Source organism: Aythya marila (genome assembly GCF_965140915.1).
Source record: "Aythya marila genome assembly, chromosome: 2".
Classification (NCBI taxonomy): Eukaryota; Metazoa; Chordata; class Aves; order Anseriformes; family Anatidae; genus Aythya; species Aythya marila.
This window is the reverse complement of record NC_139043.1, coordinates 124,165,827-124,191,554: the sequence shown is the minus strand read 5'-3', so window position 1 is coordinate 124,191,554 and position 25,728 is coordinate 124,165,827. Positions and strand designations below refer to the sequence as shown.

The 25,728-nt window shown below is 39.2% G+C and overlaps 1 protein-coding gene across 3 annotated transcripts in view; it reads left to right on the top strand.

The window, feature by feature from the left end:
* STAU2 (staufen double-stranded RNA binding protein 2) overlaps nucleotides 1-25,728 on the top strand; it is a 166,523-nt gene that overhangs the window by 32,727 nt on the left and 108,068 nt on the right. For all 3 annotated transcript variants that reach the window (XM_082752258.1, XM_082752257.1, XM_082752259.1), the window contains exons 6-7: nucleotides 15,519-15,678; nucleotides 21,306-21,413. In XM_082752258.1, coding sequence (XP_082608384.1) covers nucleotides 15,519-15,678; nucleotides 21,306-21,413 — 268 coding nt within the window. The remainder of the gene's footprint in view (nucleotides 1-15,518; nucleotides 15,679-21,305; nucleotides 21,414-25,728) is intronic.

Here is a 25,728-nt window from a genome sequence, read left to right as displayed (position 1 = left end):
GCATATCTATGCTTAGTCAATTGAATAAATCTCTACAAGCAGGGTTAAGTCAGCATATTATTTTAGATAATCCACCAGGATTACAGCTATTCATGGGAAACTTGTAATTTCTGTGGAGGAGTCCTGTGTCACATCATGTGGATATCTCACAGGTACATGACCGCAGCCCTAATGATATGGTGTGCTTGAGTTCAGGCAGCTGATGGTGGTATTCAGATCTAATCTCGGATACCTTCCTAGTCTCTACCTATTCAGGAGAAGCCTGTTCTCCCATTATAACCACTGGAATGTCTAGTCAGTGCAGTCACAAGCCTAGAATGCCAGTTGTCATACCATAAGCTAAGATGTCAGCATTTCATATGGTTCTCTCCAGGGCTTCACTCTGATGGGAACTTAGTTTTCTACACATAATTAAATATATAAATGTTCGTGTCTGAATCTAGAGCTGAATCCTCCCTTTCTTATTCTAAGAAATAATTCTAAGAATGTTGATATGTAATAATTTTATGAATGCTGCGGTGGGAGTCATCAAACTATCATAGTGGAAGGATTGTAAAAAGATAAAAATCTCTCCCTAGAGAGAAAAAGTATCAGATCAATCAACTCTTCAGGGATATATGAAAGAGCGAAATATTTTCTTGTATCTGGGTAATAACAGCTCTAACGGGAGGCAGGCAAGCATATACACTTTTTACTGAAGTGCTTTTGGTTTAACTAAGTAGTGTTTTACTACAAAATGCTGTTGTGCTCTGGACACCAGTGCCCTAATTTCCAGGTTGATGCGGACTCTCAGCTCTGAAGCTTGGTGCGTTAAGCTGGTCATCCCAGGACAAACAGGAGAACAAAACACTTGGTCCACCAGCAGGGTTGGGTGGCACTGGGATTTTTCACCATGTTATAATTATTGGCTTCTGGCTTAATCCACAAGGTACAACATCTCTTCCCCTAAAATGGCCAGAAGGAGTCTGAGGTGTTTTGCCTCACGTTTCCATTCAGCGTAGCAAAGTTTTGTCCGTAAAGTTTGCATTTTATGGAATAAGAGGTGTAATGATAAAGATGTTTACTGTCTGACTTTGAGAGAACTCCCTTCTGCAATCCTTACCCATCTCCCCTCCCAGCCTTTTGGACTAATAGACAAAAACGCTTTTGGAAGAAATTTGAAAAACCACATGGAAATAGAAATTAAGAGTTTGGTTAGAATAGTTTATAGCTCCTTAAATAGAGTGTAATTTTGTTCTGAACAACAACTAAGGATTTCAGAAAGTTCACATTCAAGGAAAGAAATAGTAGTCGTAACAGTGTGAAAGTGATAGTTCAGATTAGCAGTCTAATTGTTCAGCTGGAAACACTTGGTTTAGACCATTAGATGGCAGCATGAATTTATGTTTTGGTGCAAGAATTTCACAACAGAAGTACTCTCTAAAAAGTTGTCTTTTCCTATACTAAAGCATTTCATTACTTGAAAACGTTGTAACTCGAGCATAAAACAACTAAAGCAGGTTTACTACAACATTTTGTGTCATCATTTTCTTTAAGTTTTCTTCGCCTGTAATGATTGAGGCTATAATACAACAACTTTAATGTCATTTTCTCTTTTCTGTATAAATCTGGTGCATGTGAAAGGTGCCAATTTGTCAGCAGTGAAAGCTGAAGTGAAGAATATCTACGGAAAGTCAGCAAGAATTCTGTGTTTCACTGTATTATTTCATTTCTCAGGCTTAACCTAAAGAAATTTCAGTCACCAAGCCTGTAGTCGGTTCATAGCAATGAAGCTGTATGATGATGTGGAAATATATTCTCTTGAAGGGGATTGAGGTTGCCAACTGATAATTTATTAGGTTTTATACGTTACCAATTGAGACAGGATGCAGAGCAAAATCTTGTGCATCACAGCGTTATTACCCTCCTGGTGCATCAACGTTACAGTGTAATAATCCACTCACAGACTTATAAATGAATTCTTTGTGTTCATCTTCTGCATGCTACATTTCACTTCCCCTGTCCTGTTTGTTCCCAGTTGTTGCGTGCCTCCCACACAGACATATTGTTATAAGGCAAGTGTTGAGTACAGCTGTGCTAGGATTTTTCTTTGCTAGTATTTGTTTCTAGGAAAGGAAAAGGGAGAAAGTCAGTCCATTTCCTGTTGGTTTAAAACAGCAGAAACATCTGTTTGTCTTAAGACAGTTTTCCCAAAAGAACAGTGGCAAGGGAGCTTGCAGGTGATGAGCTTTGCCATTGCCAGTAGCTATCAGTTTAGACAATAGTGATTAGTATGGTTGGCTTAAAAAAAATAAATAAAAATTCCTAAGTCTGTCAGAAAATGACAGAGGATATTTATTCTTGCAATAAAAATTTTGACAGCTCATGTTTAATTTCTACAGCGTTTTAAATCATAAAAAATACATTGAGTGTCTGGGATCAGAAAACCCAGATCCTGCAGTGGAATCTACAGGCTCCATTAAGCTCTTCCCGAAAGCTGCTTTTCTGTAGTCACCTCACCCTGTTACGGTGAAGTTTCACAGCGCTCACAAAATGGTGTTAGGTGATGCGCCTTGACATGGGCAGTGGAGTCATTCCAACAAATTCATGCTATTGCGGCTATCCGCTACGTTAATGGGTCCGTTTAACCTACCGGAAATCAATAGTATATATACTCTTAACTGTATTTAAAATATTTCATTGATAGCTGTTAAAAATAATATAACAGCTTAAAAACTGATCACATGGAATACAGGGCAAATTCTGTGGATAGTGCAGAGCATTCAGGTGCTTCATACCTCTTCATGCCTAAAATGTGATGCTAAAGACATGGCATTTCAGACTATTGCATTCTGCTAAACTCTCTTCACTCAAAATTTAGTAATTTTGTCAATGACCTCTTAGCCCTACTTACAGAGGAGCTCCTGGGTTGGAATTCTTAATTCTTCTCTCAATTTTTTTTCAGTTGGTTTCAAGATATTGTGAGCTCCCCTGACCACTTGTTTTCTTGCTCTATCTGCTAAAAGGACTGCCCTTTCCTTTTGTGGTCCTTGTTTCATGTTTTGGTTATTTCTCCTGAAGCTTCCATCTGTGGACAGGATTTTAGTAGATTCCTTTCTTTGGGTTTTTACACTTCCTCCAATATCTGCTCTGGAGAAGGTACCTCTGGCTCCAGACCCATGTCTCTGACTGTCAGCTGTGATTTTTCTTTCTCTGACTTAGTGTGAAAAACAGAGAGGGGTGACATACAGATCTTCCTCATCTTTGTTTGTTTAATGCGTGTCTTTCAACACTGTTGTTCCAGTTGGGAGGGTTCCTGTAAACCTTCTGACTCAAAAATCTTCAGAGCCAATGTCTTGGAATTTCCAACACTTTTGGAATTTCTTCCATATCTTGGCTTTGCAATTTGTTGGGTGTCCCCCATTCCCTCTTCTGTATCTGGTTGTTGTAAGGCAGTTTTACTTTGAGGATATGGACAGAAGACTAACATTGTTGGTGTGTATGAAAACAAATGCTTATTCAGACTGCTCTACCAGCAGCTGGAACATTTTGGTTATATTTCTTTCTTTCCACAGCTAGCTTTTTATTCATGCTTTTGTCCTGTGGCTCTGCTGAACTGTGGATATTTCAGTTGAGAGATCTGTGAGACATTAGGCTCAATGGAAGCAAGCCCAGATGCCCTCCTTTCTTGTTACGGCCTTTCTGCTGTGTCCAGAACCTAAACACTGGTAACCAATAAATATGTTCTCTTTTCTTTGCCTACATTTTGTAATGCCACGAGTCAACTGCTGTTAAAGCTCCAACAATAGTTTGAGAAGCTATCATAATTTTCCTGAGGGTAGCAGGTAAAAGAATGTTAGTGGATAATTTTTACCAGATTCAATAACATCTGACCGGAATTGTAATGGAAACAGCGTCTCTCCTAGGTGGAGGTCTATGTCCCTATTGTACTGAAAGTTTTGCCACAGACTAAGAAAGTACAAAATTTTCTCAAAGAAAGGTTCTTTAAGATTCATTTATAACAAGATTCTTTTATAAAGGAATCTAAACACAAAACTTCTCATGAGCAGCTACTATATTGTTGTTCCTCCTTATGTTTTTTTCTGAAGTCGTAATTTTGGTAGCTGCTTGTTTTTTGTGAAAGAAAGTACAAATAACATCTCTTCCAAAATGCTAATTCCCAGGATCTTCTGAAGGTCTGCTTGTCTCTCTAGGATCTTTTTAAAGAAGGACAGTTTAATTTGGTTATTGTCAAAGAAAGGACAGCTGAACTCACAGCATCATGTACTTTGGCACCAAGTGGTGTTTAGATGATTTGTTTCACTGGAGCAGAGCTGCATCCTCCAGCATTGTAATAAAAAAGCAAAATCATCTTCAGAAAAACAAACGAAAACCACCCAACCAACAACAACCTTTCTTGTCTTCAAGTCCCTTTGAGTCTCTTTTCCATGACAAAAGAGGAGAAAATGGAGTCCAGTCATCTTACTAACTTAGATTCGAGTCTGACGTTCATGCCAGTGAAACAGAAGTGACAGTTCTTAAGATGGCCAGTCGCAGCTGAACCTTATTTCTGCTCAATAGTGGTTACTCTCTATACTGAATTTGTTTATTAAGTCAAAGGTCATAACAGACATTTTGGGTACACACCTGATCAAGTGTCTTTGGTATCCCTACACTCCAAGTCTTTTTCAGAGTCCCTGCCTTCTAGAATAGAATTCCCCACCATCTCATAAACATTTCTTGCTTTTTAGCAAGTCTAAGATGTTATATTTTAGAATATTGAGCTAAGACAATCCAACATTTATCTCCATGTTAGTATTCAGCATTAAATTGTACTCAGTGGACCAGCTGAGGCAAGTCGTGATGCATCAGTGACCACTAGTACTGCACCCTCATTGCAGTCATTTATACATTTTGTTAGCAATGACTTTGTATTTCCTTGTCAGTCACTGCTGCAAATCCATTGGTTTGAAAATTGGAAGCATTGAAAGCTATTCATGCTATTCATGAGTAAGCTTCCCTAGCAAATACTGCACTTTTTATGCTTTTGTGTAGAAAAGAATTGAAGCACTGAAAGACTTCAGCACTCTTATACTATTTTGCCCATTCCAATCTTTGCTGTAATTGATTAACAGGCTTCTTCCCTCCTTCTCTTCCCTTCCCTTTCTAGGTGTAGATAAAGCTTCCTTTGTCAGGCCATCCGTGTTGTTTCCAACTTGTTGATAGGATCAATGCCGGGCAATACAAAATGCACTCTGTTCCCAATTGGCCAAGCTCTCTCTGTCTTCACATTTCATTTCTGTACAAGTCTGATGGCAAAGCTGGTAGGATTTCCAGACAGAAGCTGTTGCTGGCCGTGATAGTGCACGTTTAGAGGATGATAACTGGTGAGCTAGGAGATCATGCTCAGCTGCTGAGGGGAGGCATGCTAAGCCATAATTAAGTATGATTTTTCAGTTTGTTCTCTGTTAATTTAATTGCCAAATTTGAAATGATAGGTTACATTTTTGACTCAGGGTAATGCAATTTAATGTCTCTATGTTTACATTCCTACAAGCTGGAACAGAACGTACACAGATAGACACCAGCTACTCCAATTTAAGTTAATTTGGATGGTGAGAATCACTCTTTAAGCTTTCTTGGGCCTTCTTCCTCTGTGCACTTTTAAGTCACAGCGTTAATTAAGTTCTGTGAAGTCCTAGCCCTTAGATGCTTTTGTTTGTAACATTTTTATTAGCATTGTATTACCAATGTAAGTTTATGATAAAATTAAATGAATGAGGTACTTTATTTTTAAATTTGCTTAGTCCAGAGGCTGGCAAGTGACGTGATTTTTTTTTCAACATGAGTTTCTTATATAGAAAGAAAATGAAATTGTAGTCAGATATGCAACATTGTTTATGTTCTTTTACCGTAATGGGTATTTGGACGGCATTCTCAGTAAGCACTCCGCATGCTTTTAAAGATTAGTGAGTAATACAGTTCATGGGAAATTTTATGAGCTGAAGTAGATAAGAGTTTGAGATGTTTGTCTTCTGGATGTCTGTTTTAACCTTTAAGTATGCAGTGTACATCACAGCTTCATTATGTTTTCCCTTTTATTCTTATTGTACTTGTTTTTATGTCACAGAAGAGAACATTTTCTTTTTACTTGTATTTATCTTTTCTTCCCTCCCCAGTCTCCATCCCATTTGAGCATTGTCCACTTGACATTTTCAATGCCTTAAACACTGGAGGCAGTGTTCTTGTTATGTTCTTATAGTGTTTATGCTATTTCTGCAGTCAAGAATAAGTTGAAGTTGTGTTGACCATTTTCATGACTTAGTTACTTGGTTGACAGATAAAAAATACTTCTCCAGAGGAACATAACATTTTGTTCTGTGCTCTCTTCTTGATTTTAGTTGTGGTGTGTTTTTTTTTTTTCCTTTTTTTTTTTTTTTTTCCTACCCTAGTCTCCCTTGTACAGTACTTTGGGAGGTTCATCTCACGATCCTTTTTTCCCACCTTTCCCCCCTCTTTTATTTATTCATAACCTTTTTATTTTTCTTCCATATGTCTTGCACTAGTTTCTCTTAAAAAAACGTGCTCAGGCTAGCTTTGAGACCCTTCTTCCACCTTGAAAGGTGCTTCTTTTAATAAGGGCTTTAGAGTGAATCTGCTAGTATAGGGAGAAATAAAAGCGGAAGCAGAGATCTGAACTTAATGTGCATGTAAGCACCTCTTTAGAACTAGTGCTCCATAGCTGGCTCAGTATGTTTGTTGTAGTACTCGTTAGGTTAATCCGTGACTGTTGAAGTATGTGATTTATGATGTCTGTAGCTTTGTGTTGGTTTCTTCTAATTACTTTTGATGAGGAACTCTTTTTTACTTGTCCACGTATATATATGCTTTACTGCAAATGGTAAGCAAATTAATGGTGTGTGCAGAGAGTAAATACTGAAATATTTATTTCAGTCAAAAGTCAGTATTGAGCAACTTGGAATTCAGAGATACAGCGGTGTGGCAATGTTATTGTCTTGTCATCACAAGTTCTCATGGGAAGATTCCAAGCTAGATAGTGTTACGTAAAACTGAATCCCCTTCCCTTTTGTTTTTTACTTAGAAATGTTTGAAGAGATTTGATAATGTGATCGTGAAAACATGAGTCAATTTTTTTTTTTGATTATGCTAATCATATTGTTCGAAAAAACTCTATGGTCTCTGGCCCAGTAGGAGAAGAAAAAAGAAAAGTGATTCATCATTAACTTCATGAAATATTCACAGAGTCAGCACAAAATTGAAAAGAAAGCTTAAATAAAGACAGGGAAGTAAAACAGGATAAAACTCAGCCTGATGTTACTGTATACTAAAGGTAGAGTATGTCTGACTAATGTGTTAACCTTGCATGTGTTAGCTCATTTTTTAGGTAGAGAGTAAAGTAAACCTTATTTAGTGGGATTCAGTGAAGCATTTTATAGCATTAGATAAGGATACTGTTTTCATTAAACTGAAGGAGATGGGGGTTTGTATAAGAAATGCAGAGTGGGAAAGGAGAAGAAAAATAATCAGTATTAAAAAATCAAACGTGGAGGGAGATCATTAAGTGCTATTCCTCTTCCAGTTTTAGAATCAGTGTTTTAAAATGCTTTTGTTTAAGGTATTTGCACGAAAAAAAAAAGTAGAAAAATGGTCTTGGAATGTAGAAAGTATCATCACTACATGGGAAGATCAAAACGCACAGGAAGAACTGGATAATTGTGAGGACTGATGCATTATATAAAAGTATATAAATTACTTCTGTAATACTGAACACTGTCAGTCTTTCATATGGTTTATCATCAACTGTGATTAATCCTTATGTTCAGGAACAGAAGCAATTATAGGGAAGAGCTATGAAGAATTATGAGGACAGTGGGTAGCCCTTAATTCAGCAGAAGAATTCTAAAATATCTTGACTTGCCCACTTGCAAAACAAAGTCTGAGAGGGAACAGAAATGCTGACCTTGAAAGGTAAACGGAACAAAAAAAGTAACTGAGCTATGTAAGTGAAAGGGTAGTGTTGGCACAAAACACGACATGGAAGTATAGCCAGGCTGGACATTAGAAGATTCCCAAGTATCATCTCAGCTTCTAGGTCATCCTCCCAGTAGAAATACTGGAAGCATGCATCTGTTTTGTTTTCTAAGAGACCTTGATGACAGAGAGGACTATATAGTGCCTGCAACTCATGGCATTTGATTGTTTAGTTCAAGATTTGCTTATATTCATACATTTGAAATACAGAATTTTGGGAGTTTGAATTTCTTAAAATAGAAAGCTTCTTTCATATGTTTTCTCACTATTCCTAAAAAAAAAAAAAAAAAAAAAAAAAAAATCAGATGCTTTTGAATCTTTTTTTAATAACATATTTCCACCACTTGATTATTCTTTACAATTTTGACATAGGCAATTAAACATGATATTCCTTAGGAAGAGGGTTCTATAGCTGGATCAAAACTGGCTTCATAAACTGATAGTAGGACATATTAAATAGAGAAAAAATATTGACTTATCCAGAATTACCTACATTAATTTTATCAGATTTTTAAAGACTCAGATTATAGTTTAAACCATTTGGTGAATGAAGGATAATCTGGGACAAGTTTGCACGATTTATATATGTATTTCTTTTTATCTCATCTGTGTGACTGAGAGAATGTCAACATTATGAAAAGTGAAAACAGTAATAGGCTGTATAAATAAATCAGCTGAAGAGAAACTTCAAAAATTTTTCTATCTAAAAAGGGATGTGAGTGGCTTGAAAGTGAAACATTTCTGTCTTGCTTGCTTGAAGAATGGTTTTGGAGAACATGGAGGCAATCTAGAAGAGGACAGCCAGACTGATTCAGGGATAGTGGGCTCTGGTTCTCAAAAGGAATTCCTGGAAAAGAGTCTCTTTGTTCCCAGGTGTTGTTGTGGAGCTGCTGAAAGAACCAGGAGGTAGACTGTATGAAGACAAAAGTGGCTATACTGGATGTTTCCTTCTTCAAAACGTAGAACTCACATCTGTAAGAAATCCAAGTGGCTAATGGACTGCTTAGAAAAACAGGCCATGGCCAGGGAACAGCTGCACTAAGCAACTTGCTCCCCTAGAGAAATTTCAGATGTTGTGGAGTTGTTCGCAGTGAATGCTGTTTCCTACTCCCCTGCACAGCCTGTGGCTCTCTGTCCCTCCACTCGCACAGTTCCCAGTGTTATTCTGGTTGAGCCATGTCTGCAGGGCTGCCAGCTCGACTGAACCACAGTGGAAAAGGAGCCCGAGGGACGGGAGCAGAGAATGGCCCTTTCAGCATGGAGCTGGCATCTGAAGAATGACTTTGCTGTACCACTTTGCATCTCATGTTTTAGCGGCCCTCATCTTGGCCAAACCGGTCCTCGTTCCTCTTCACTTGCAATACGAAATGGGAATAGGATAATGATTACTGTAACACTTCTGTAGTGGGGAATTAATGGGTTTATTTACTGTTTTTTACATAGGTGAAGAATATGTGGGCCATTAGAATTTAGACAAAATCTCACTGGAGTTTTAAACTGGAGGCTAAGTCTAAATAAACTTTCTGATTTCCTTGAGCTTCAGCTTGCACTTGTTTTTTTCCCCCTTCTAAGAATAAAGTAACAATATTTATCAGAAACATTTATGCCATTGAGGAATCCAAAGAAATGCAGGAAATGCAATATGAACGCTTAACGTATGTACTAATACTTTATTTGTCTTTGTGTGTGTGGATTTGATGGCCAAAAAGGAAGAGGCCCCAAGGGCTCCTTAGTATGCAATTAATATTTTGGCTAGAAAAACAGCAGATTGTTTCAGTATGCTTACATGTTATGACATCATATTCCAGTAAAATTATAATGAACAGAATTTTTGTTTGTCTCTGTGGCAAACCAAAATGAGTTTTCTAATTGTCAACAGACCTTGGTGATTTATTTAATTATAGTGGCGCCCGCTCACACCGACTTAGTTAAGGTCTGTCAGCATTTCTGTTATGAACCCCTATTTTTAGGGGTTTATAACTAGTTGTAAATATTTGCTCATTGCTGGAACTTGGCATTCAAGGTCACAGTCATAGATCAAATATCCTTTTTCAGGTTTGGCTATTCAATTCTGATACCAATGGCATTTGCTAAAGTGTGGTTTTCTGATGCTATAGAACTTAGAGGGAATGAAGAGAACCTGCTCTCCAGACCTCATATGTCAGAGATCTTAAGGAGATCTCAAATGTCCAGAAAAGCCAGATGAAGATTAACTTGTTTTAATAGGTTATATCTGACTTCTCGTTAAAGTATTATCCTTTATCATGTTCTGATTGAGTGTATTATTTCATATATGTATTGCCTTCTGTTTTCTGTTCTTGTAGTCTTTTTTCCTTTGGATGTGCATGACAGTTTTTGCTCTGTGGATTGTGTCAGTATCACATGGGAATCTTTTGTGCATAGGGATTTTTTCCAGAGAAAAACCCCAACCTTTGCAGCTGCAATGTGGAATGCAGGGAGATGTGTATTTTTTAAATATAGGTGGTTTAAAAAACTTTCAGAAGCCTCACGTGTCTGTGTGTGAAGTGTTGCTGTTAGAAATCCTGCCTGCTCCGGCTCAGTGATCAAACAGATCTATAAAGGGCTAACAAGTGTAGGGGTCAATTGCTTGTGACAGAAAATACTGTGCCACTATGTTGTTGTGTAATAATCAACAAATTCTGAGTGTCGAAGATTGATTTTCAGGCCTTTTGGCAACTCAAATGTGTATTGGGAAGGTTTGCTAGTGATCAGTGGCAGGTATGACATCTTAACCTTGCATGGTGTGGTTCCTCCAGTGAGTGTGCCTCTCTAGGATGCAGAGCCATCATGTATTAAAACTCAGTTTAATCATTGCACTCTACTTTCAGGCCATAATATTATGATTACTTTTAAGGCTTTTGTTAATGCAGACACTGTCCTCACACTGGAAAGCTAAGGATGTTTTGTTTCTATTTGATACTTTCCATGTTGTAGAGAAGCCAATGTCCTCTCTGATTTAGGCCATTTTCTAAGGATTTCAGGTGTTCCTTTGCACGTCCCTGGCAATGTTCATGTTATCAGTGCTCCTAATTCTGCCTGAGGCCATGCAGAACAAGAAAAATTTAATCAAAACCATGTAAAAACCTAATCATTCTGCCAATGCCAAAGAGCTGCATGAGGCTCTAGAGCCACAGGCTGAATATCATTTTTCCATATTATCACATAAATAGCTCCCTAAACACTCTTTAAAAGAAAAGTTGGGGAGGGGTGAGGGAAAGAGAGAGGGCCTGTTGTGGGATCTGAATGTGTGAAATGGATTAAGGTTCATAGGCTTTCCTCCATCACTTGTAGTGGAGAGAAAGGTAAGCCTGCTGGCTGAACGAGAAGCAAGATCTTCTGATGGATTTGGAATTTCCTCAAACAGAGGTAGCTAATAGCACTACCTTTTTTTTTTTTTTTTTTTTTTTTTTTTTTTTACTTCTGTCTAAAAACAGAGGTTGTCTATTGCTGCAGGGACAGGATAGCTAAAGGATGCTGCTGTGTCTAGCAAGCTCTAGCAGCCCCAGCACTCGGAGCACTCCCACCTCTCAGAGCACTGCTCTCCAAGGCAGCCAGCTGATGCAGCAGCTTGCACAGTAATTCACACAGGATGGGGACAGGCATTGCTGAGAACAATGTTTGTGTGTTCAGCAGTGGTGGTGACACACCACACAGCACAGTTCTGAAAACCATCTGGTGAAGCTGTCCCTGGTATATCTGAGGCCTTGAGTCAGACCTTGCTCCAGAGGGAAGATGAAGCTCTCCAAACCTCCAGCTGCAGGGAGTGCTGAAGCTGGGGTAGGAGGAGACAGTGTTGTTTTTTTTTTTCTACAGGAGCTGTGGTTTGGCAGAGGATCTGTGTTACCATGTAAAGGAGATGCAGAAAGAGGTCAGCAAACTGTGTTAACATCACTAATGAGTAAGGGATTATTCTTCTCTGAGACACTGCAGGTACAATAGCCTGAAACCCCAACTGTACCAAAGGAGGAGCAGGGAGAGGAGTCAGTGCTTACTGGGCAGGGAGGTGGAGAGTCCTGTGATGGTGAAGGCTGGAAGCCTGTAACTTTTAGTATCAGGAGGAAGGCTCCTGCTCCACCAGCAGCTCTGCATCTACAGGTTCAGTGCCATGGCAGCAAGGGCCTGGGGTCTCTCCAAGTGTCCAATCCAGCTGAGCCTGAGCCCTGCAGCATCACCACAAGGAAGCAGCAGTGGGCAACTTTCTGTTGCAGGGGATGGAGACCCCTGTCTGTGAACCTGACCTGCTGTGCAGGGAGGTCTGCTGCTTGCTAAGGGCTTGGATTGAGACATTGTGGAGAGACTGCCAAGGGTTGTCTGTTTCTGTGCATTACCTGCTGCTCTTCATTGTGGGCACCAGGGGACACATGGAACCTAACAGTCATGGCTACATAACTACAGAGATGGGCTTTTTACATCTGTGGCACCCTCTTTGAGGATCAATGCTTGGAAGAGACAGGGTGTACCTTACCAAGTAGGGCAAGCACCTTTATCAACAGGCTGGCCAATCTAGTGAAGAGAGCTGTAAAGCAGGAGTGGTGGAGAGTGGAATTGACCTACAGTCAAGTGAGGAAGTGATGGATCAAGTTATTAGCAAACATGATGTTGACAAGAGAGGCCCTGAAACCAGCAAAGCAGGGGTGATGGGGCTCACCCCAAGTGTATGCACACAAATAAGAAAGAGCCTACAGGATAGCATGAGGAGGAAGGCCTTACACCTTGTCTGTGAAATCAGCAGTGTTGGGTGCCATGAAACGCAAGTATACTCATGCACTTAGCACAGGGAACAACAGGAGGAAAGGGAGGACTACATGCAGATGCAGGCTACAACCTCACTGGAATCAGAGAGATGTGTTGGGATAGCTCATGCATCAGGAGTGCTGTAATTGATGTGTGCATCTTTAGGAAGGACAGGTCGACGTGGCAAGGGCGGTGTGTTGTGCTTTACATGTGCGTGCGTGGTGGGAATGCACGGAGCTCTGCCACGGGATGAATAATGAGACACCTGATGGGTTAGGACAGGAGGGCAGACCAATGTGGGCTATATTGTGGTGGGTGTCTCCTACAGACTGCATGATCATGAAGAAGTAGATGAGGTGTTTTTCACATAATTGGAAGAAGCCTCATGGTCACAAGCCCTGATCCTCATGGGGCAGACTTTGACCACCCTGGTATCTGCAGGTACAGCACAGCAGGGCACAAGCAATCCAGGTTTCTGGAGTGCATCAGTCATGACTTTCTCATGATGTATGAGAAGATGCTAAAAGAGCCATGTTTGTTTAGTTTGGGGAAGAGGAAACTAAGTAGGGGTGGAGAGCTGACTGTGGTCTTCACCTGTAAGATGAGTGGTTGTAAAGAAGACAAAGCAATGCACAAGAAGAAGGTAAGAGGCAACGGATACGTGTTTCAGCAAGGGAAGTTACAGCTATATGTGAGAAAAAAAGAAGTTCTTCCAGAAAGAGCAGTCAGAAACTACAGCAGATTGCCTAGAGAATGTGTTGAATTGCCTTTGGAATCTCCATCTTTGGAGATATCCAAAACACCTTGGACAATGCCTGAAAAAGATGCTGTAGCTTTGGAGTTTGACCCTGCTTTGGGCACTGTACTAGACCAAATAACCTCCAGGATCCTTTCCAACCCAAGTTATTCTATAATTTTATGAAAATATTACATAGGAAAATGCATTTCCAAGCCTTAATAATTCCCTATAACCGTGTTAAACTGTAAACAGGAAAGCAAAGAAAGTACCCACTTCTTGCATGTCATAAAGGCAACTTAGCTCACCCCTCCAAGGCCCTATAGCTGGAGGCTTGTTGGAGCCAGTGTTATGGTTTTGCTCTTTCCATATAAATGTATTGTTAGAACTAGGCACAAAGTTCAGGGACACTGAGACTGGAGTGCTTATTCGCACTTGATTTGATTTGTAGTGTGCTGCTAACTGAACAAGATTGTATTTTATTTTATAATCGAAACAAATCAGTTACAGTTATTAATGAAAATTAAGAAAGTATTCATACAAAAATCACTACCTATGTCAAGACAGAAACAAAGAGAGCACATTTTAATAAGGATCCTTTAAGAGGAAGAAGGAGAAATGTAGTATGTTGCTGTGCTTTTGAGTGATTCTAATTTTGTTGTGATGGACCTAGCTCTTGGCCAAGCTTTCAGAATTCCAGGCTTTTTTTACGTTGTTGTAAAGTTATGTTTCATAAATGAGAAAACACTTCTGATATGCGTGTATTTTTTCCAAGGAAGAAATCTCCAGTGTGTTAGAAGAGACACTGAGAAAGGAGCCTCAGGCAGACTAGACCATAGAGCATGAAGCAAATTCCCTTACCTATTTAGAGTACGATTCGAGGACTTTATTCATGATTTTCTGTTAAGATTATAATTTTAACAGTGACTACAATAAAAAAAAAAATCTGTGCTGAATTACTTTTTCTGAGTCAGGGGTGGTAGTGATGGGGAATACTTTTATGAAGACAAGTTGTTATGTTTGTAGTTGCCACAGTGCTGTGACAGGACCTCCCCAAACCAATAATGGCATTATCTCTTTTTCTTCATTCTCTGCTAGCAAGAGACATGTTTCAGGGTAGGGAGCGTGGATTGGGTTAGCTGTTTTTATTACTGAAAATAGAGTTGATGATATGAATAAAGATAGTGCTTCCATTGAGGAACCAGCTGTGCTGCTTCATAGGAAAACTTTTCATTTTTTTGCTTTACCTTTTTTTCAATTCCTCTCAAACCTATTCAAAACAACAAACCCTGCCATCATATTTGGAAAATTTTCTGTAAGGGGGAGAAAAAGGGAAGACAGTGGGGTGGTGATTGATGCTTTTCTTTCAGTGCCTGCAAAATGTTTGGCTACCACAGTGCTGGAGGAGTGCTTCTCCCTACCCTCTGTTACACTTTTGGAAGAGAAGTCCTTCTTATCCTCTACAACAATTTAAATACTTGACATTATAGGGTCCAGAAGTACATCATCCAGGTCCCTCACTCTCTGACATCTGGCTTTCCATCTGTCGTCCCCAGGAGCTGAGCTACGCAGGCTTGTTTCAGAGCCTTTGTGTGAGAGACCTTATGTTTCTTCTTCCTCCATGCCACTTTCTCCTGCAACAGGAATTGGTGGCTTATACAGGAACTTTCAGTTCTGGGGCTAATCCTCTCAAAACTCAGACCTGAAACAGGGCAGAGGTGGGCTGCTGACATGAAGCACAGCTTGTTGCAGAGGCATGGAAATGTGGGTGAAGATCTGGCATGCATGTACGTGCTGCCATCAGAATTACCAGTGGCCGTGATGATGAATGGTCATGTATCTGAGTGCTGGGTATTACTACGTGAGCAAAGATAACGTTGGTTGTACTCCTAACTACTGCTCTGTATTGCATACAGTTGATGGTTAAAATTCATGACTTGCATTGCTGCTTTCTTACGTATAGGTTTACATTAATTTGTTCATGACTTCTTTACAGGTATCACTGCCCAGTGCCTAAAATATTCTATGTCCAGTTAACTGTTGGCAACAGTGAGTTTTTTGGTGAAGGAAAGACTCGTCAAGCTGCTAGACATAATGCTGCAATGAAGGCCCTTCAAGCTCTCCAGAATGAGCCTATTCCAGAAAAATTACCTCAGGTTTGTGTTTCAGAAAGCGTACTGTTCCCAATCTTCACATTAAGGTACCAAGTCCAACAATCTACTTACCAGTTTTTGAATGTTTAGTTTTTAGTGCTTTTTTTTCATATTAGCCTTAGTAACAGAGAAGCAATATGAACAAATGGTTAGTGTTATTTCTTTATGACTGCACATCTACCATAGAGCAAGACTTAAATAGTAAAAATAAGCATGTATTTTAAAGATGAGATTGCCAACAGATTAAAGAAAAATTAGAAGAAAAAAATATTAGTTCATACCAAAAGTCCAGAAAATGTTGATTTAAACAGTGGCTTCCTGAAGAATGAATTATTAATCTTAAACGTCTGTTGTGCCATAAAAGTGACTTTGTCTCCAGAGTACCTAAGACCGTGACAGAGCTCACTGACATCTACTGCACAGCTGTCTGATGTGTTTAGTCTTTCAGCTATTTAGTCCTTTTTTGAATAATTAGCTTTCTCACTGCTGTGTATATAAATGGTGTATATTGCTACTTAAAATGAAAATAGTGGCATATTTAAAAAATATTTTAGCAGAAAATTAATCACAGAATAATCTTTGCAAATGAAAAGGACAAATACAAATAAAATTATTTTAAAAAATGAGCAATACGAGACAAACTTTTTTTATTTTTCTTTTTCTATGCTGTTTCTGATGATGCCTGCTAAAATCCTGTGCACAATACAAAACATTACTGAAAGTATCTTCAATGTCTTGTATAGTTGTTCTAAGCTACTTTTTAAGAATGGAATTTTTTTTTGTCATAGAAAGATACATGTTCTTTCTGCCTCACCCTGGATCTATTTGTTCCTTTAGATCCAAAGAGACTTTGACTCACCCTTTTGTTTTGCTATGTCATTTTTGTGGATCAGGAAGTTCTCTTCAAATTCACTTATTTCATATCATTTGTTTGTGTTTTTTGTGTTTTTTTTTTTTTTTTTTTTTTAACAGAAAATTTGTTAAAAAAATAATACTGGAAGTCTTAGGAAGAATCAGTTTCTTTCTCGGTGTTCATTCCCTTCCTTGCTTTCTGGTTTCCAGATAAATGTATCAGTTGATGATAAATCTTAAGTGCAATCCTGAGTGGGAATCTCATATTATGGAAACATATTTTCAGCTCAACATATTCTTAGTTGAAATTCTTTGAAATTATGTTTAACATATTTTATAAGAAGATTATTTGAATTCAAGATAGGAGTTAATGAGATTAGAAAGTGGACTATTCTTATCCAACTGCATTGGATAGTAAGTCATAAATGGAAGTAAATAATATATATAAGTAACATGGGTGCATGCCTGATTTATATACTGTTTTTATAGCCTGTGTATGTATGGTATTTACCTAGCAAAAGAAGTAAAATCTTTAATGAACATTCTTGTCTGATCAGGTCTATTTAGTATCTGTTTTAATTAGTGTCTATTTGGATTTGCTGGCTTTTACAAGATGTAGTCATGGCACATTGAGTTTCCTAACTTCTTGTAGCATTCTCTATTGTTGTCTCTCTCATGAGGTAGCAAAGTGACTGTATTCTCTTTACCACAATAAATAATGTATGTAAAATGAATCAAGTCCACTATAAGCTATGCGAAAAATTAGGGAGGAATTGTCAGGAGAGAATACTGTGGGTTAGGCAAGACAGTCATGTAGTTACTGGTAAGATCTGTGGGAGTTCAGCAGCTGAAGACCAGATGGGATAACATAGGATGACAATATCAGGTGTCTGTGTGTAGGAAACTGAAGTCCTAAATAAAACACATGTGGATTGGTCATGCTGAGGCTAAAGGGAGCTGGCTGTGGGGCAGTGATGATGAAGAATCATCTCTGACTCTGACCCATGAAGAGACATGGCTTACTGGAAAATGTTGCATGGGAGAGCTGCGTTGTATAGAGTTGGGTGCAGCTGTCTGGAGAAGTGTCAGGTTGAAGCAGAGCTAAGACCTCATGGTGCCAAGGTTTGGGTACCTCCCTATTGCTGGTCATGTGAATTGCAGAGTGGTGGGATATGTCTTCACCATGGAACTTGCTCCAGCTCACTTGAGCCCTGCTTCCTTCAGCAGAAGTGACCTGTTGGGATCAGCCAGCGAGGATGCATGATTCATGACACCTCATGCATGCATTAAAGCTATATGCCCTAGGCACTTCCACTGTGCTTCCACTGAGAGCAGAGTGGGGAGAGAGAATCACAGAATATCCTGAGTTGGAAGGGGCCTACAAGGACCATCAAATCCACACAGGACCACCCAAAAATCAGACCATGTCTCTGAGAGTGTTGTCCAAATGCTTCTTGAACTCTGACGGTCTATGTGCTGTGACCACTGCCCTGGGGAGCCTGTCCCAGTGCCCGACCACCCTCTGGGTGTAGAACCTTTCCCTAACCCCCAGCCTGACCCTTCCCTGTCCCAGCGCCATGCTGTTCCCTCGGGTCCTGTCGCTGTCCCCAGAGAGCAGAGCTCAGCGCCTCCCCCTCCACTCCCCTCGTGATGGAGCTGCAGGCTGCCATGAGGCCTCCCCTCAGCCTGCTCTGCTCTGGGCTCAGCAAACCAAGGGACCTCAGCCACTCCCCCTGTCTTGCCCTCTAGACCCCTTACCATCTTTGTAGTCCTCTTTTGCATACCCTCTAATAGTTTTATGTCCTGTGGCATCCAGAACTGCACACAGTGCTCGAGGTGAGGCCACACCAGAGCAGAGTAGAGCGGGACAATCCCTTCCCTCAACCAGCTAGCAATGCTGTACTTGATGCACCCCAGGGTACTCTTGTCCCTTTGGGCTGCAAGGGTACACTGGTCACTGGACACTTCAACTTGCTGTTGACCAAAACCTGGCTGACAACAGACCTGCTGAGACTGATCTAGCCCTGCATCCCATTAGTAACTCAGTGAACGTCACTGGAATGGGATCTGTGGAAAATAGTGCAATAAGTACATGGTTTTAACCTCTGGCCTTCAGAACTGTATTTGCTTTATGATGCTTATATATATTCTTCTTCCATCTATGTTTTCCTTTTTTTTTTTTTTTTTAAACTTAGTTAAGGGTAAAATTACTTACCCTTTTTAAACCATTGAAAAAGAATACTATCATTTTAATAATTCCCTGCACAAATGTGTGGAAAGCAGAAGGTGAGAGCAGAAAGAAGAAACAAGCAGCGAACAGCGCAGCAGTATAGGTGAATCTGAAGCTGCTCTCATGAAAGAACTATTGTGTGCCTGCCAAAGCACCTTGCTGTCTCATAGATTTGAGGCTAAGAAAGGCCTTACAATTAAAGTGTCAGTTCTGGAATGAGGATCAAATTTAAATTCAAAGTACTTGGGACACTCCTGAACGTATTTTACCTTCCTGAATCTGGGGAAGTCAGATGACTAAGGCTTGAAACTTCATTGCTCAGTACTAAGGCCTGAGCCTTAAAGTCTGTGTTCCTCCCTAGTTTCCACTTGCAGTTAAAACTCTCTGCTGTGTTTGGTGGAAAAAAATACGAGGACTGAAATTTTAAGGGCAGAAGGGACTTTCAGTGATTTTCTGTACCAGTGTGTTTGTATTAATTGGGAAATTTTAAACACTAATTTCTACATTGGAGTCCATATATCTGGTTAAGCTAGAGTGTAGCTGGAAAACCTAAAAATTATTGACTTAAAGGCTTGCTGGCCAAGTGCACTCAATGTCAAGACCAGGGAACTGTATATTATGTTATGCAAATTATGCAAGTGACTAATTATTCCGTCTTTCAAAGATAAATTATATGGTTTGAAGCTAAATGAAGCTAAATTCATCTAACTTCATTTTCTATGTAATAGTTCTTGTCTTTGCTAAATCTAGCCAAGAGCTATCCAATATCTGTCCCCTATATGTATTTACAGTTTATGCTTAAGTAATTTTTTTTCTTTTTGTAGAACTGATAGTGTCTCTGTGTAAAGTTGTTCTCTAACCAGCTGTTCATCCATTTGGCTTTTTTATCTGCCTTTCAGATTATCAGCATCCTTTATATATCAAACTTAATTGAACATCATATTGAATAAGATTTTCATTAAGGTTGTTAATCCACTTTTCGTTTGATATTCTGTGTATCTGAAAATACATTTTGACTTTTAAATATTGTCCTTTTAACTCTGTTCAGATGATTATTCTCAGCAAACTTAAGTCCTTCACTGAATCAATGCTTTGCTTGTCCTATAATGACCTACATTCCTGATTTCAATAGTACTTTACATTCCATTATATGAAATGAGCTAGAGGTCCTACATAATTTCATTCTAACTGCCCTTGTTGCAGCTTTACACTGTACCCTTTATTTTCAGCAGGTTCTACAGAATTTATCAGTTTTGTCTTGTATTTAGCTCCAGATCAATTGCAGGGAACTAAATTGCTTTTTCAGAGTCAAAATTTTGCAACCAGTCAGACAAACAGTGCTCCAAGTCTCCATGTTATACTTGACTACAGCTGCAATATCTGGTCCTGCTTTATGTTAGATAAACTAGACATTAAGAATTAACAAATGGTAGATACAATATTGATAAATGTCATTGTTATTGTGAAGAGCCTAATGCTTTTTGATGTTGTTTTTTAGCTTCAGTGTCTGGATTTTGTAGCTATGCTAGTGGTTGAAGATTTAGATCAGACTTTATTATGTAAGATGGAAACTGCAGGAATCCACCTAGTTCAGCCCAAACTTCTTTGATGTTTACCTCCACTAATAAAAATTTAGGATTCTAGCCAAGGCTAGAAGGTTGTTGAGAGATCCCAGTTTGAAACATTCAGAGTGTTGCAGTTTGAAAGTAGCTGAGAGATAAACCTCTGGGAACTAAGGAAAGCGTGTCCTGGGGGCAAACACCAAAAGGCAGCAGTTGCAGAAGGCGATAACTGTTTGGTCCCCATGCTGTTGGTTGTCTGAGAAAAATAGGACTTACCTAAAGTGCAAAGCAAAGCTGAATTTTAGGCAGGATAATGTTTGCATATGCCTTTTGTTTTTTTCTCTCTTATCCTCTCTGTTTGTTATGTTCCTATGGATAAATAAATAAAGTTCTGTGTTGAGCAAGCTGTTCTCTGTCACTACCTTTTCATACTGGTCATAACTCCCAGAGGGAAGTCTACGGAGGGGCCATTAAACAGCTGGACCTGCTGAGGACACCTGTAACCTGGTGACCCAGTCTAAGTGTGGGGGTGATTCACTGAATTTCTTCTGAGAGAAGTACAGTCTTCAGCCCTTCTTAGCAAGTGTAGGAGACTTGCTTGGAAGGGGTACCCACAGAGAGACTATAAAGCAGGTCACAGGTTCTTCAATACTCATGTTTGAAGCATGTATTCAGATGATAATTAACCGTGCCTTATTAATGGCTAATTTGTACAAGTTATTTTGTTATCTGTCGTTAGTTTATAAAATAATGTGTACATGCTACTTTAATGTGAAGCATAATTGCATCATATATATATATATATACACATGTATATTCACAGGTCAGCAGGTGGCTGGTAGTGGGGTGCTGAGATGGGTATATGAACACTGATTTGCAGTGTGACCAGAGAACTCAGAAGTGTCTGAGAAGTGGGGAAAAGAGCATGTTATATTACTTTTTATCTTCTAAAAAAATTATTATGATCACATGTTCTTCATTTTCAGAATGGAGAAGCAGGAAAAGAAACAGAAGAAGATAAAGATGCAAACAAGTCTGAGATAAGTGTAGTGTTTGAAATTGCTTTGAAGCGCAATATACCCGTCAGTTTTGAGGTATGTGTTCTACATGTACGTTTGCTTAGAAGGTATTAAAAAAAACACTAACATTTAACACAGTTGAGAAGTTAGTTCTTTATGAATATAACAGTTAAATTCATGTAAGTTACAAATAGATAATTTTGGTAATGTATCAAACTCATAGAATCACAGAATGGTTTGGGTTGGAAGGGGCCTTAAAGATCATCTAATTCCAACCCTCTGCCATGGGCAGGGACACCTCCCAACAGATCAGGTTGCTCAAAGCCCCATCCAGCCTGGCCTTGAACACCTCCAGGGATGGGGCATCCACAGCTTCTCTGGGCAACCTGTGCCAGTGCCTACCACATAGTACAGAATTTCTTCTGAATATCTAATCTAAATGTACCTTTTTTGGTTTAAAAGCATTATTCCTTGTCCTATCCCTACACTTGCTAACAAAGAGTCCCTCCACAGCTTTCACATAGGCCCCCTTCAAATATTGGAAAATCACTATGAGGCCTCCCTAGTGCCTTCTATTCACCAGGTTGAACAACCACAACTCCCTCAGCCTGTCTTCACAGGAGAGGTGCTCCAGCCCTCTGATCATCTTTGTGACTCTCCTCTGGACTCGTTCTAGTAGGTCCATGTCCTTCTTGTGCTGAGGACCCCAGAAGTGAATGCAGGGCTCCAGGTGGAGTCTCACCAGAACAAAGTAGAGGGGAAGAATCACCTCCCTCAACCTTTGGCAATGCTTCTTTTAATGAAGCCCAGGATATGGTTGGCTTTCTGGGCTGCAAGCTCACATTGCTGTCTCATGTTGAGCTTCTCATCCATCAAAACCCTCAGATCCTTCTCATCAGGGCTGCTCCTAATCTATTCTCTCACCCTGTATTTGTGCTTGGGATTCCGCTGGCCCAGATGCAGGACCTTGCACTTGGCCTTGTTAAACCTCATGAGGTTTGCACAGGCCCAACTCTCAAGCCTGTCCAGGTCCCTCTGGATGGCATCCCTTCCCTCCAGTGTGTCCGTCGACTGCACCACACAGCTTGGTGTCATTGGAAAACTTGCTGAGAGTGCTCTTGATCTTGCTGTCGATGTCACCGACAAAGATGCTAAACAGCAGTGGTACCAATGCTGCCCCTGAGGAACACTGCTACTGATCTCCACCTGGACATTGAGCCGTTGTCTGCAACAACTTGAGCGTGACCATCCAGCCAATTCCTTAGCCACTGAGTGGTCCATCCATCAAATCTGTGTCTCTCCAATTTAGAGACAAGGATATTGTGTGAGACAGTATCAAATGCTTTGCACAAGTCCAGGTAGATAATGTCAAAATCTAAGATACTGACTTTTTATTATTAAATTAGGTGCTCTTTCAAAAGAATTATAACCCTAATATTTGGTTGGAAACCAGTGGATGGTAGAAAGACAGTTCAAGTATCTGTTTTATAATGCTAAACATTCGAATTAGTGGCCATGCTCAATCTGACTTGAAATAATCTTCAAAATAGAGTCAGACAATCTTTGTGTAAGCATTCATACAGTACAAAAGTTCCCATTAAGATACTTTGCATGTGATGCTCTGTTTTCAGAAAATCAAGACTATCTTTTTATCTTCTACACTGTTTGATTCCTTATCTGTCTCTACTTAAGCCTTTATCTATGAATCTGCCTCTGACACCTTTGTTTACCTTAAGTAACAAAGAATATTTGGAATAGCTCCAATGCAATCAATGAACTGGCTGGGAGAGTGAGTGATCGCAACAGCAGAATTTTTCCGATGAGAAAGTTCTTACACAAACTAGTTGTAAAAATCTGATGTTATTGTGTTAGGAACCACCAGACTTCCAATCTATTTTTATTTATTTATTTAATTAATGCAGAAAAAGCTGATGTAAGTGGTATGTTAAAATTGTTGGCTTTTACTTTTCTGCGTATTGTTGTGCATGTATACTGAGTAACTATGAAAAGGACATGGGTAGTGCCTATACTGGTGATGGTTGTTTTCTCCAGTCATTTTTCCGTTTGAAGTATATGCACATATTTGCATACCAAAAAATAAATAATGGTGTGGCATCTCGTACAGTGTGCTTTATACAATTTACTGCTGTGTTTGGCCCATATCCATGGGTTGGCCAATGTCAGATGAGCTATTTGGACCTTCTGAGAAATCTGTCAGAAGGGAGGTAAGTGAGCCAAAGATACTGACTGTTGATTTTGACCAAGGAATTCCTTGGTTTAACAAATGGATTTGTGCTTTATGTATATGGTCTATAATTGCAATAAATACCATATAAAATAACTAGAATATTAAGAAAGTAAAATCTTGAAGGGTAAAACTGAGGTGTCTGGGGTGTTGGTGTATCAATTTGCAGCTATGTGGAAAGAATGCAATTCCTGTGTAAGATCAGACGAAATGGAAATCCATGCCTGTGTTTCAAAAAGGAAGGTTGTAATTAATGTTTCAGTTTTCACATAAGTCATTTTCTACCTTAAGTATTTAAAAGTATTTGGAATAGTTCCATACAAGTCAGTATACTAAAATACAGTGAGGTGAATGGTCATGGATCAAAGAATAGCTTGGATATTGGAATGGAAAGAGGGGTAGTGCTTTGAATATGCTCTTAACTTCATTCCTATGATTTAGCTTGTTTAAGGGAGAGCATTTAGTAAGGAGAGAATGAAGGCAGAGATGCTCAGTATGGGAAAAGTCTAATGTGTCCCTTGCCAAAGAATGTTAACAACGTTGAAAAAGACGTTTTCTTGCTCTCCTGACAAGTTTTGTGTTATTTCCTGCCTTTAAATCTAAGTGTAGGTGACATTTTAAAATAGAGTTTTGATTTAACTTGGTACTGGCTTATATTTCAATAAATCTGCTAAGCAATTATGGGTAATCCCCAGGATCTGATGTTTCTAATAGGATTTTATTTACAAATGGCTTTGTGTTATTCCAGGCAGGCATCAAAGCTTTCTCTAGCATTTTTTTTGTGCGATAGCTATAAAGTGATCTGCCTTTTCTTCATGAAGCTTTAGCAAATGTTCCAACAGTGCTGTGTTATGCAACCAAGTAATGGTCATAAAGATATGTAAAGCTCTATGTAAACACATTCTCAGAATTGCATAAGGGGTGCAAAATAAGGAGAGCATGCAGAACCCAGTGGTTTTCTTTTTTTTTTCAGTGTGAATATGAACGTTGAACCCGTGCATGGTTTCATTTCAGCTGTTCTGCCACAAGGAGTTATGCACTCATTCTGTTCATCCTGTTTTGTATAATATGGATAGTTTTAATTGTCTTGGAGCTTTAGGAAGAATTTTAAGGAATTTCTATCTATTAATTCAATAACTAAAATAAAAGTTCTGAAAAACAACAAGCTTTATGCCATACCGACCATAGGTGTATCTTTACTTAACCTTTATTTATCAACTTACCATTCAAAATACAGCTTTCAAAGCATATGTGGGACTCTTGATGAACAATTTTTAAGAGGGATACAAAACTGTTTTCTGTAGGAATTGTTATAATAGCTCTGAGATGCTCATTCTTATTATTATTTCCTCCTTGGAAACAGTCTGAATTCTTGCCTCTTTGGTTCTCTTGCAACATAAATGTTTTTTTCTTTCCAAACTTGCCAGTAATGAGTTAGGTGAGTCTAGAAGACATAACTGAGGTCAACAGCTTAAGGTGTTAGAACAGCTACATAGAAATGATACAGTACTCATATCAGGCATTAGATGCCTTGGGATGTTTTGGGTTGCTGTTTTATTTTCAGTATTTTTCTTTGGATTTGGATTTGAAAAATAAACTATTTTCATTCTCAGTTTCATTCTTGGAATCAGAAGTGAGGGGGTGCAGTGACTGAACAGACAAATTTTGTGCCCTATCATCCCCTTCCAATGCTCTGCTGGGAAAAAGAGGGGAAGTTTGTTGCGTGCCAGTCTGATCGCAGCGAGGCAGAGGCTTATTATTTTGAGCCAGGAATGGAGCAAACTGCTGACTCTGAAAGGCTGAGCCAGTTCTCAACATTTTGCACCCATCTGGCATCTGGCCTCCTGGGCATGAAGGCTTTCAGACTGGATGATAGACGTACTGAGTAGTTCTCCTTCTCCTGTTTTAGTAAACCATCCAGGATTTTTTAGTTTAAACTGGGAAAATCTGGCATGTCAGCCCACACAAGCACATGGAGATACATTGATATTTTCTAAATAACCGTGGATGTAGGTGACATGTTTTTGTTGACCCATTCTTTGTCTTTTCTGTTATTTTTTTAATGTCTGTTTAATCTTGTCACTGTCTTTTGAATTTTCTACCTGTAGCCTCATTAATAATTGAAGCAGCATTGCTCTTTCATTG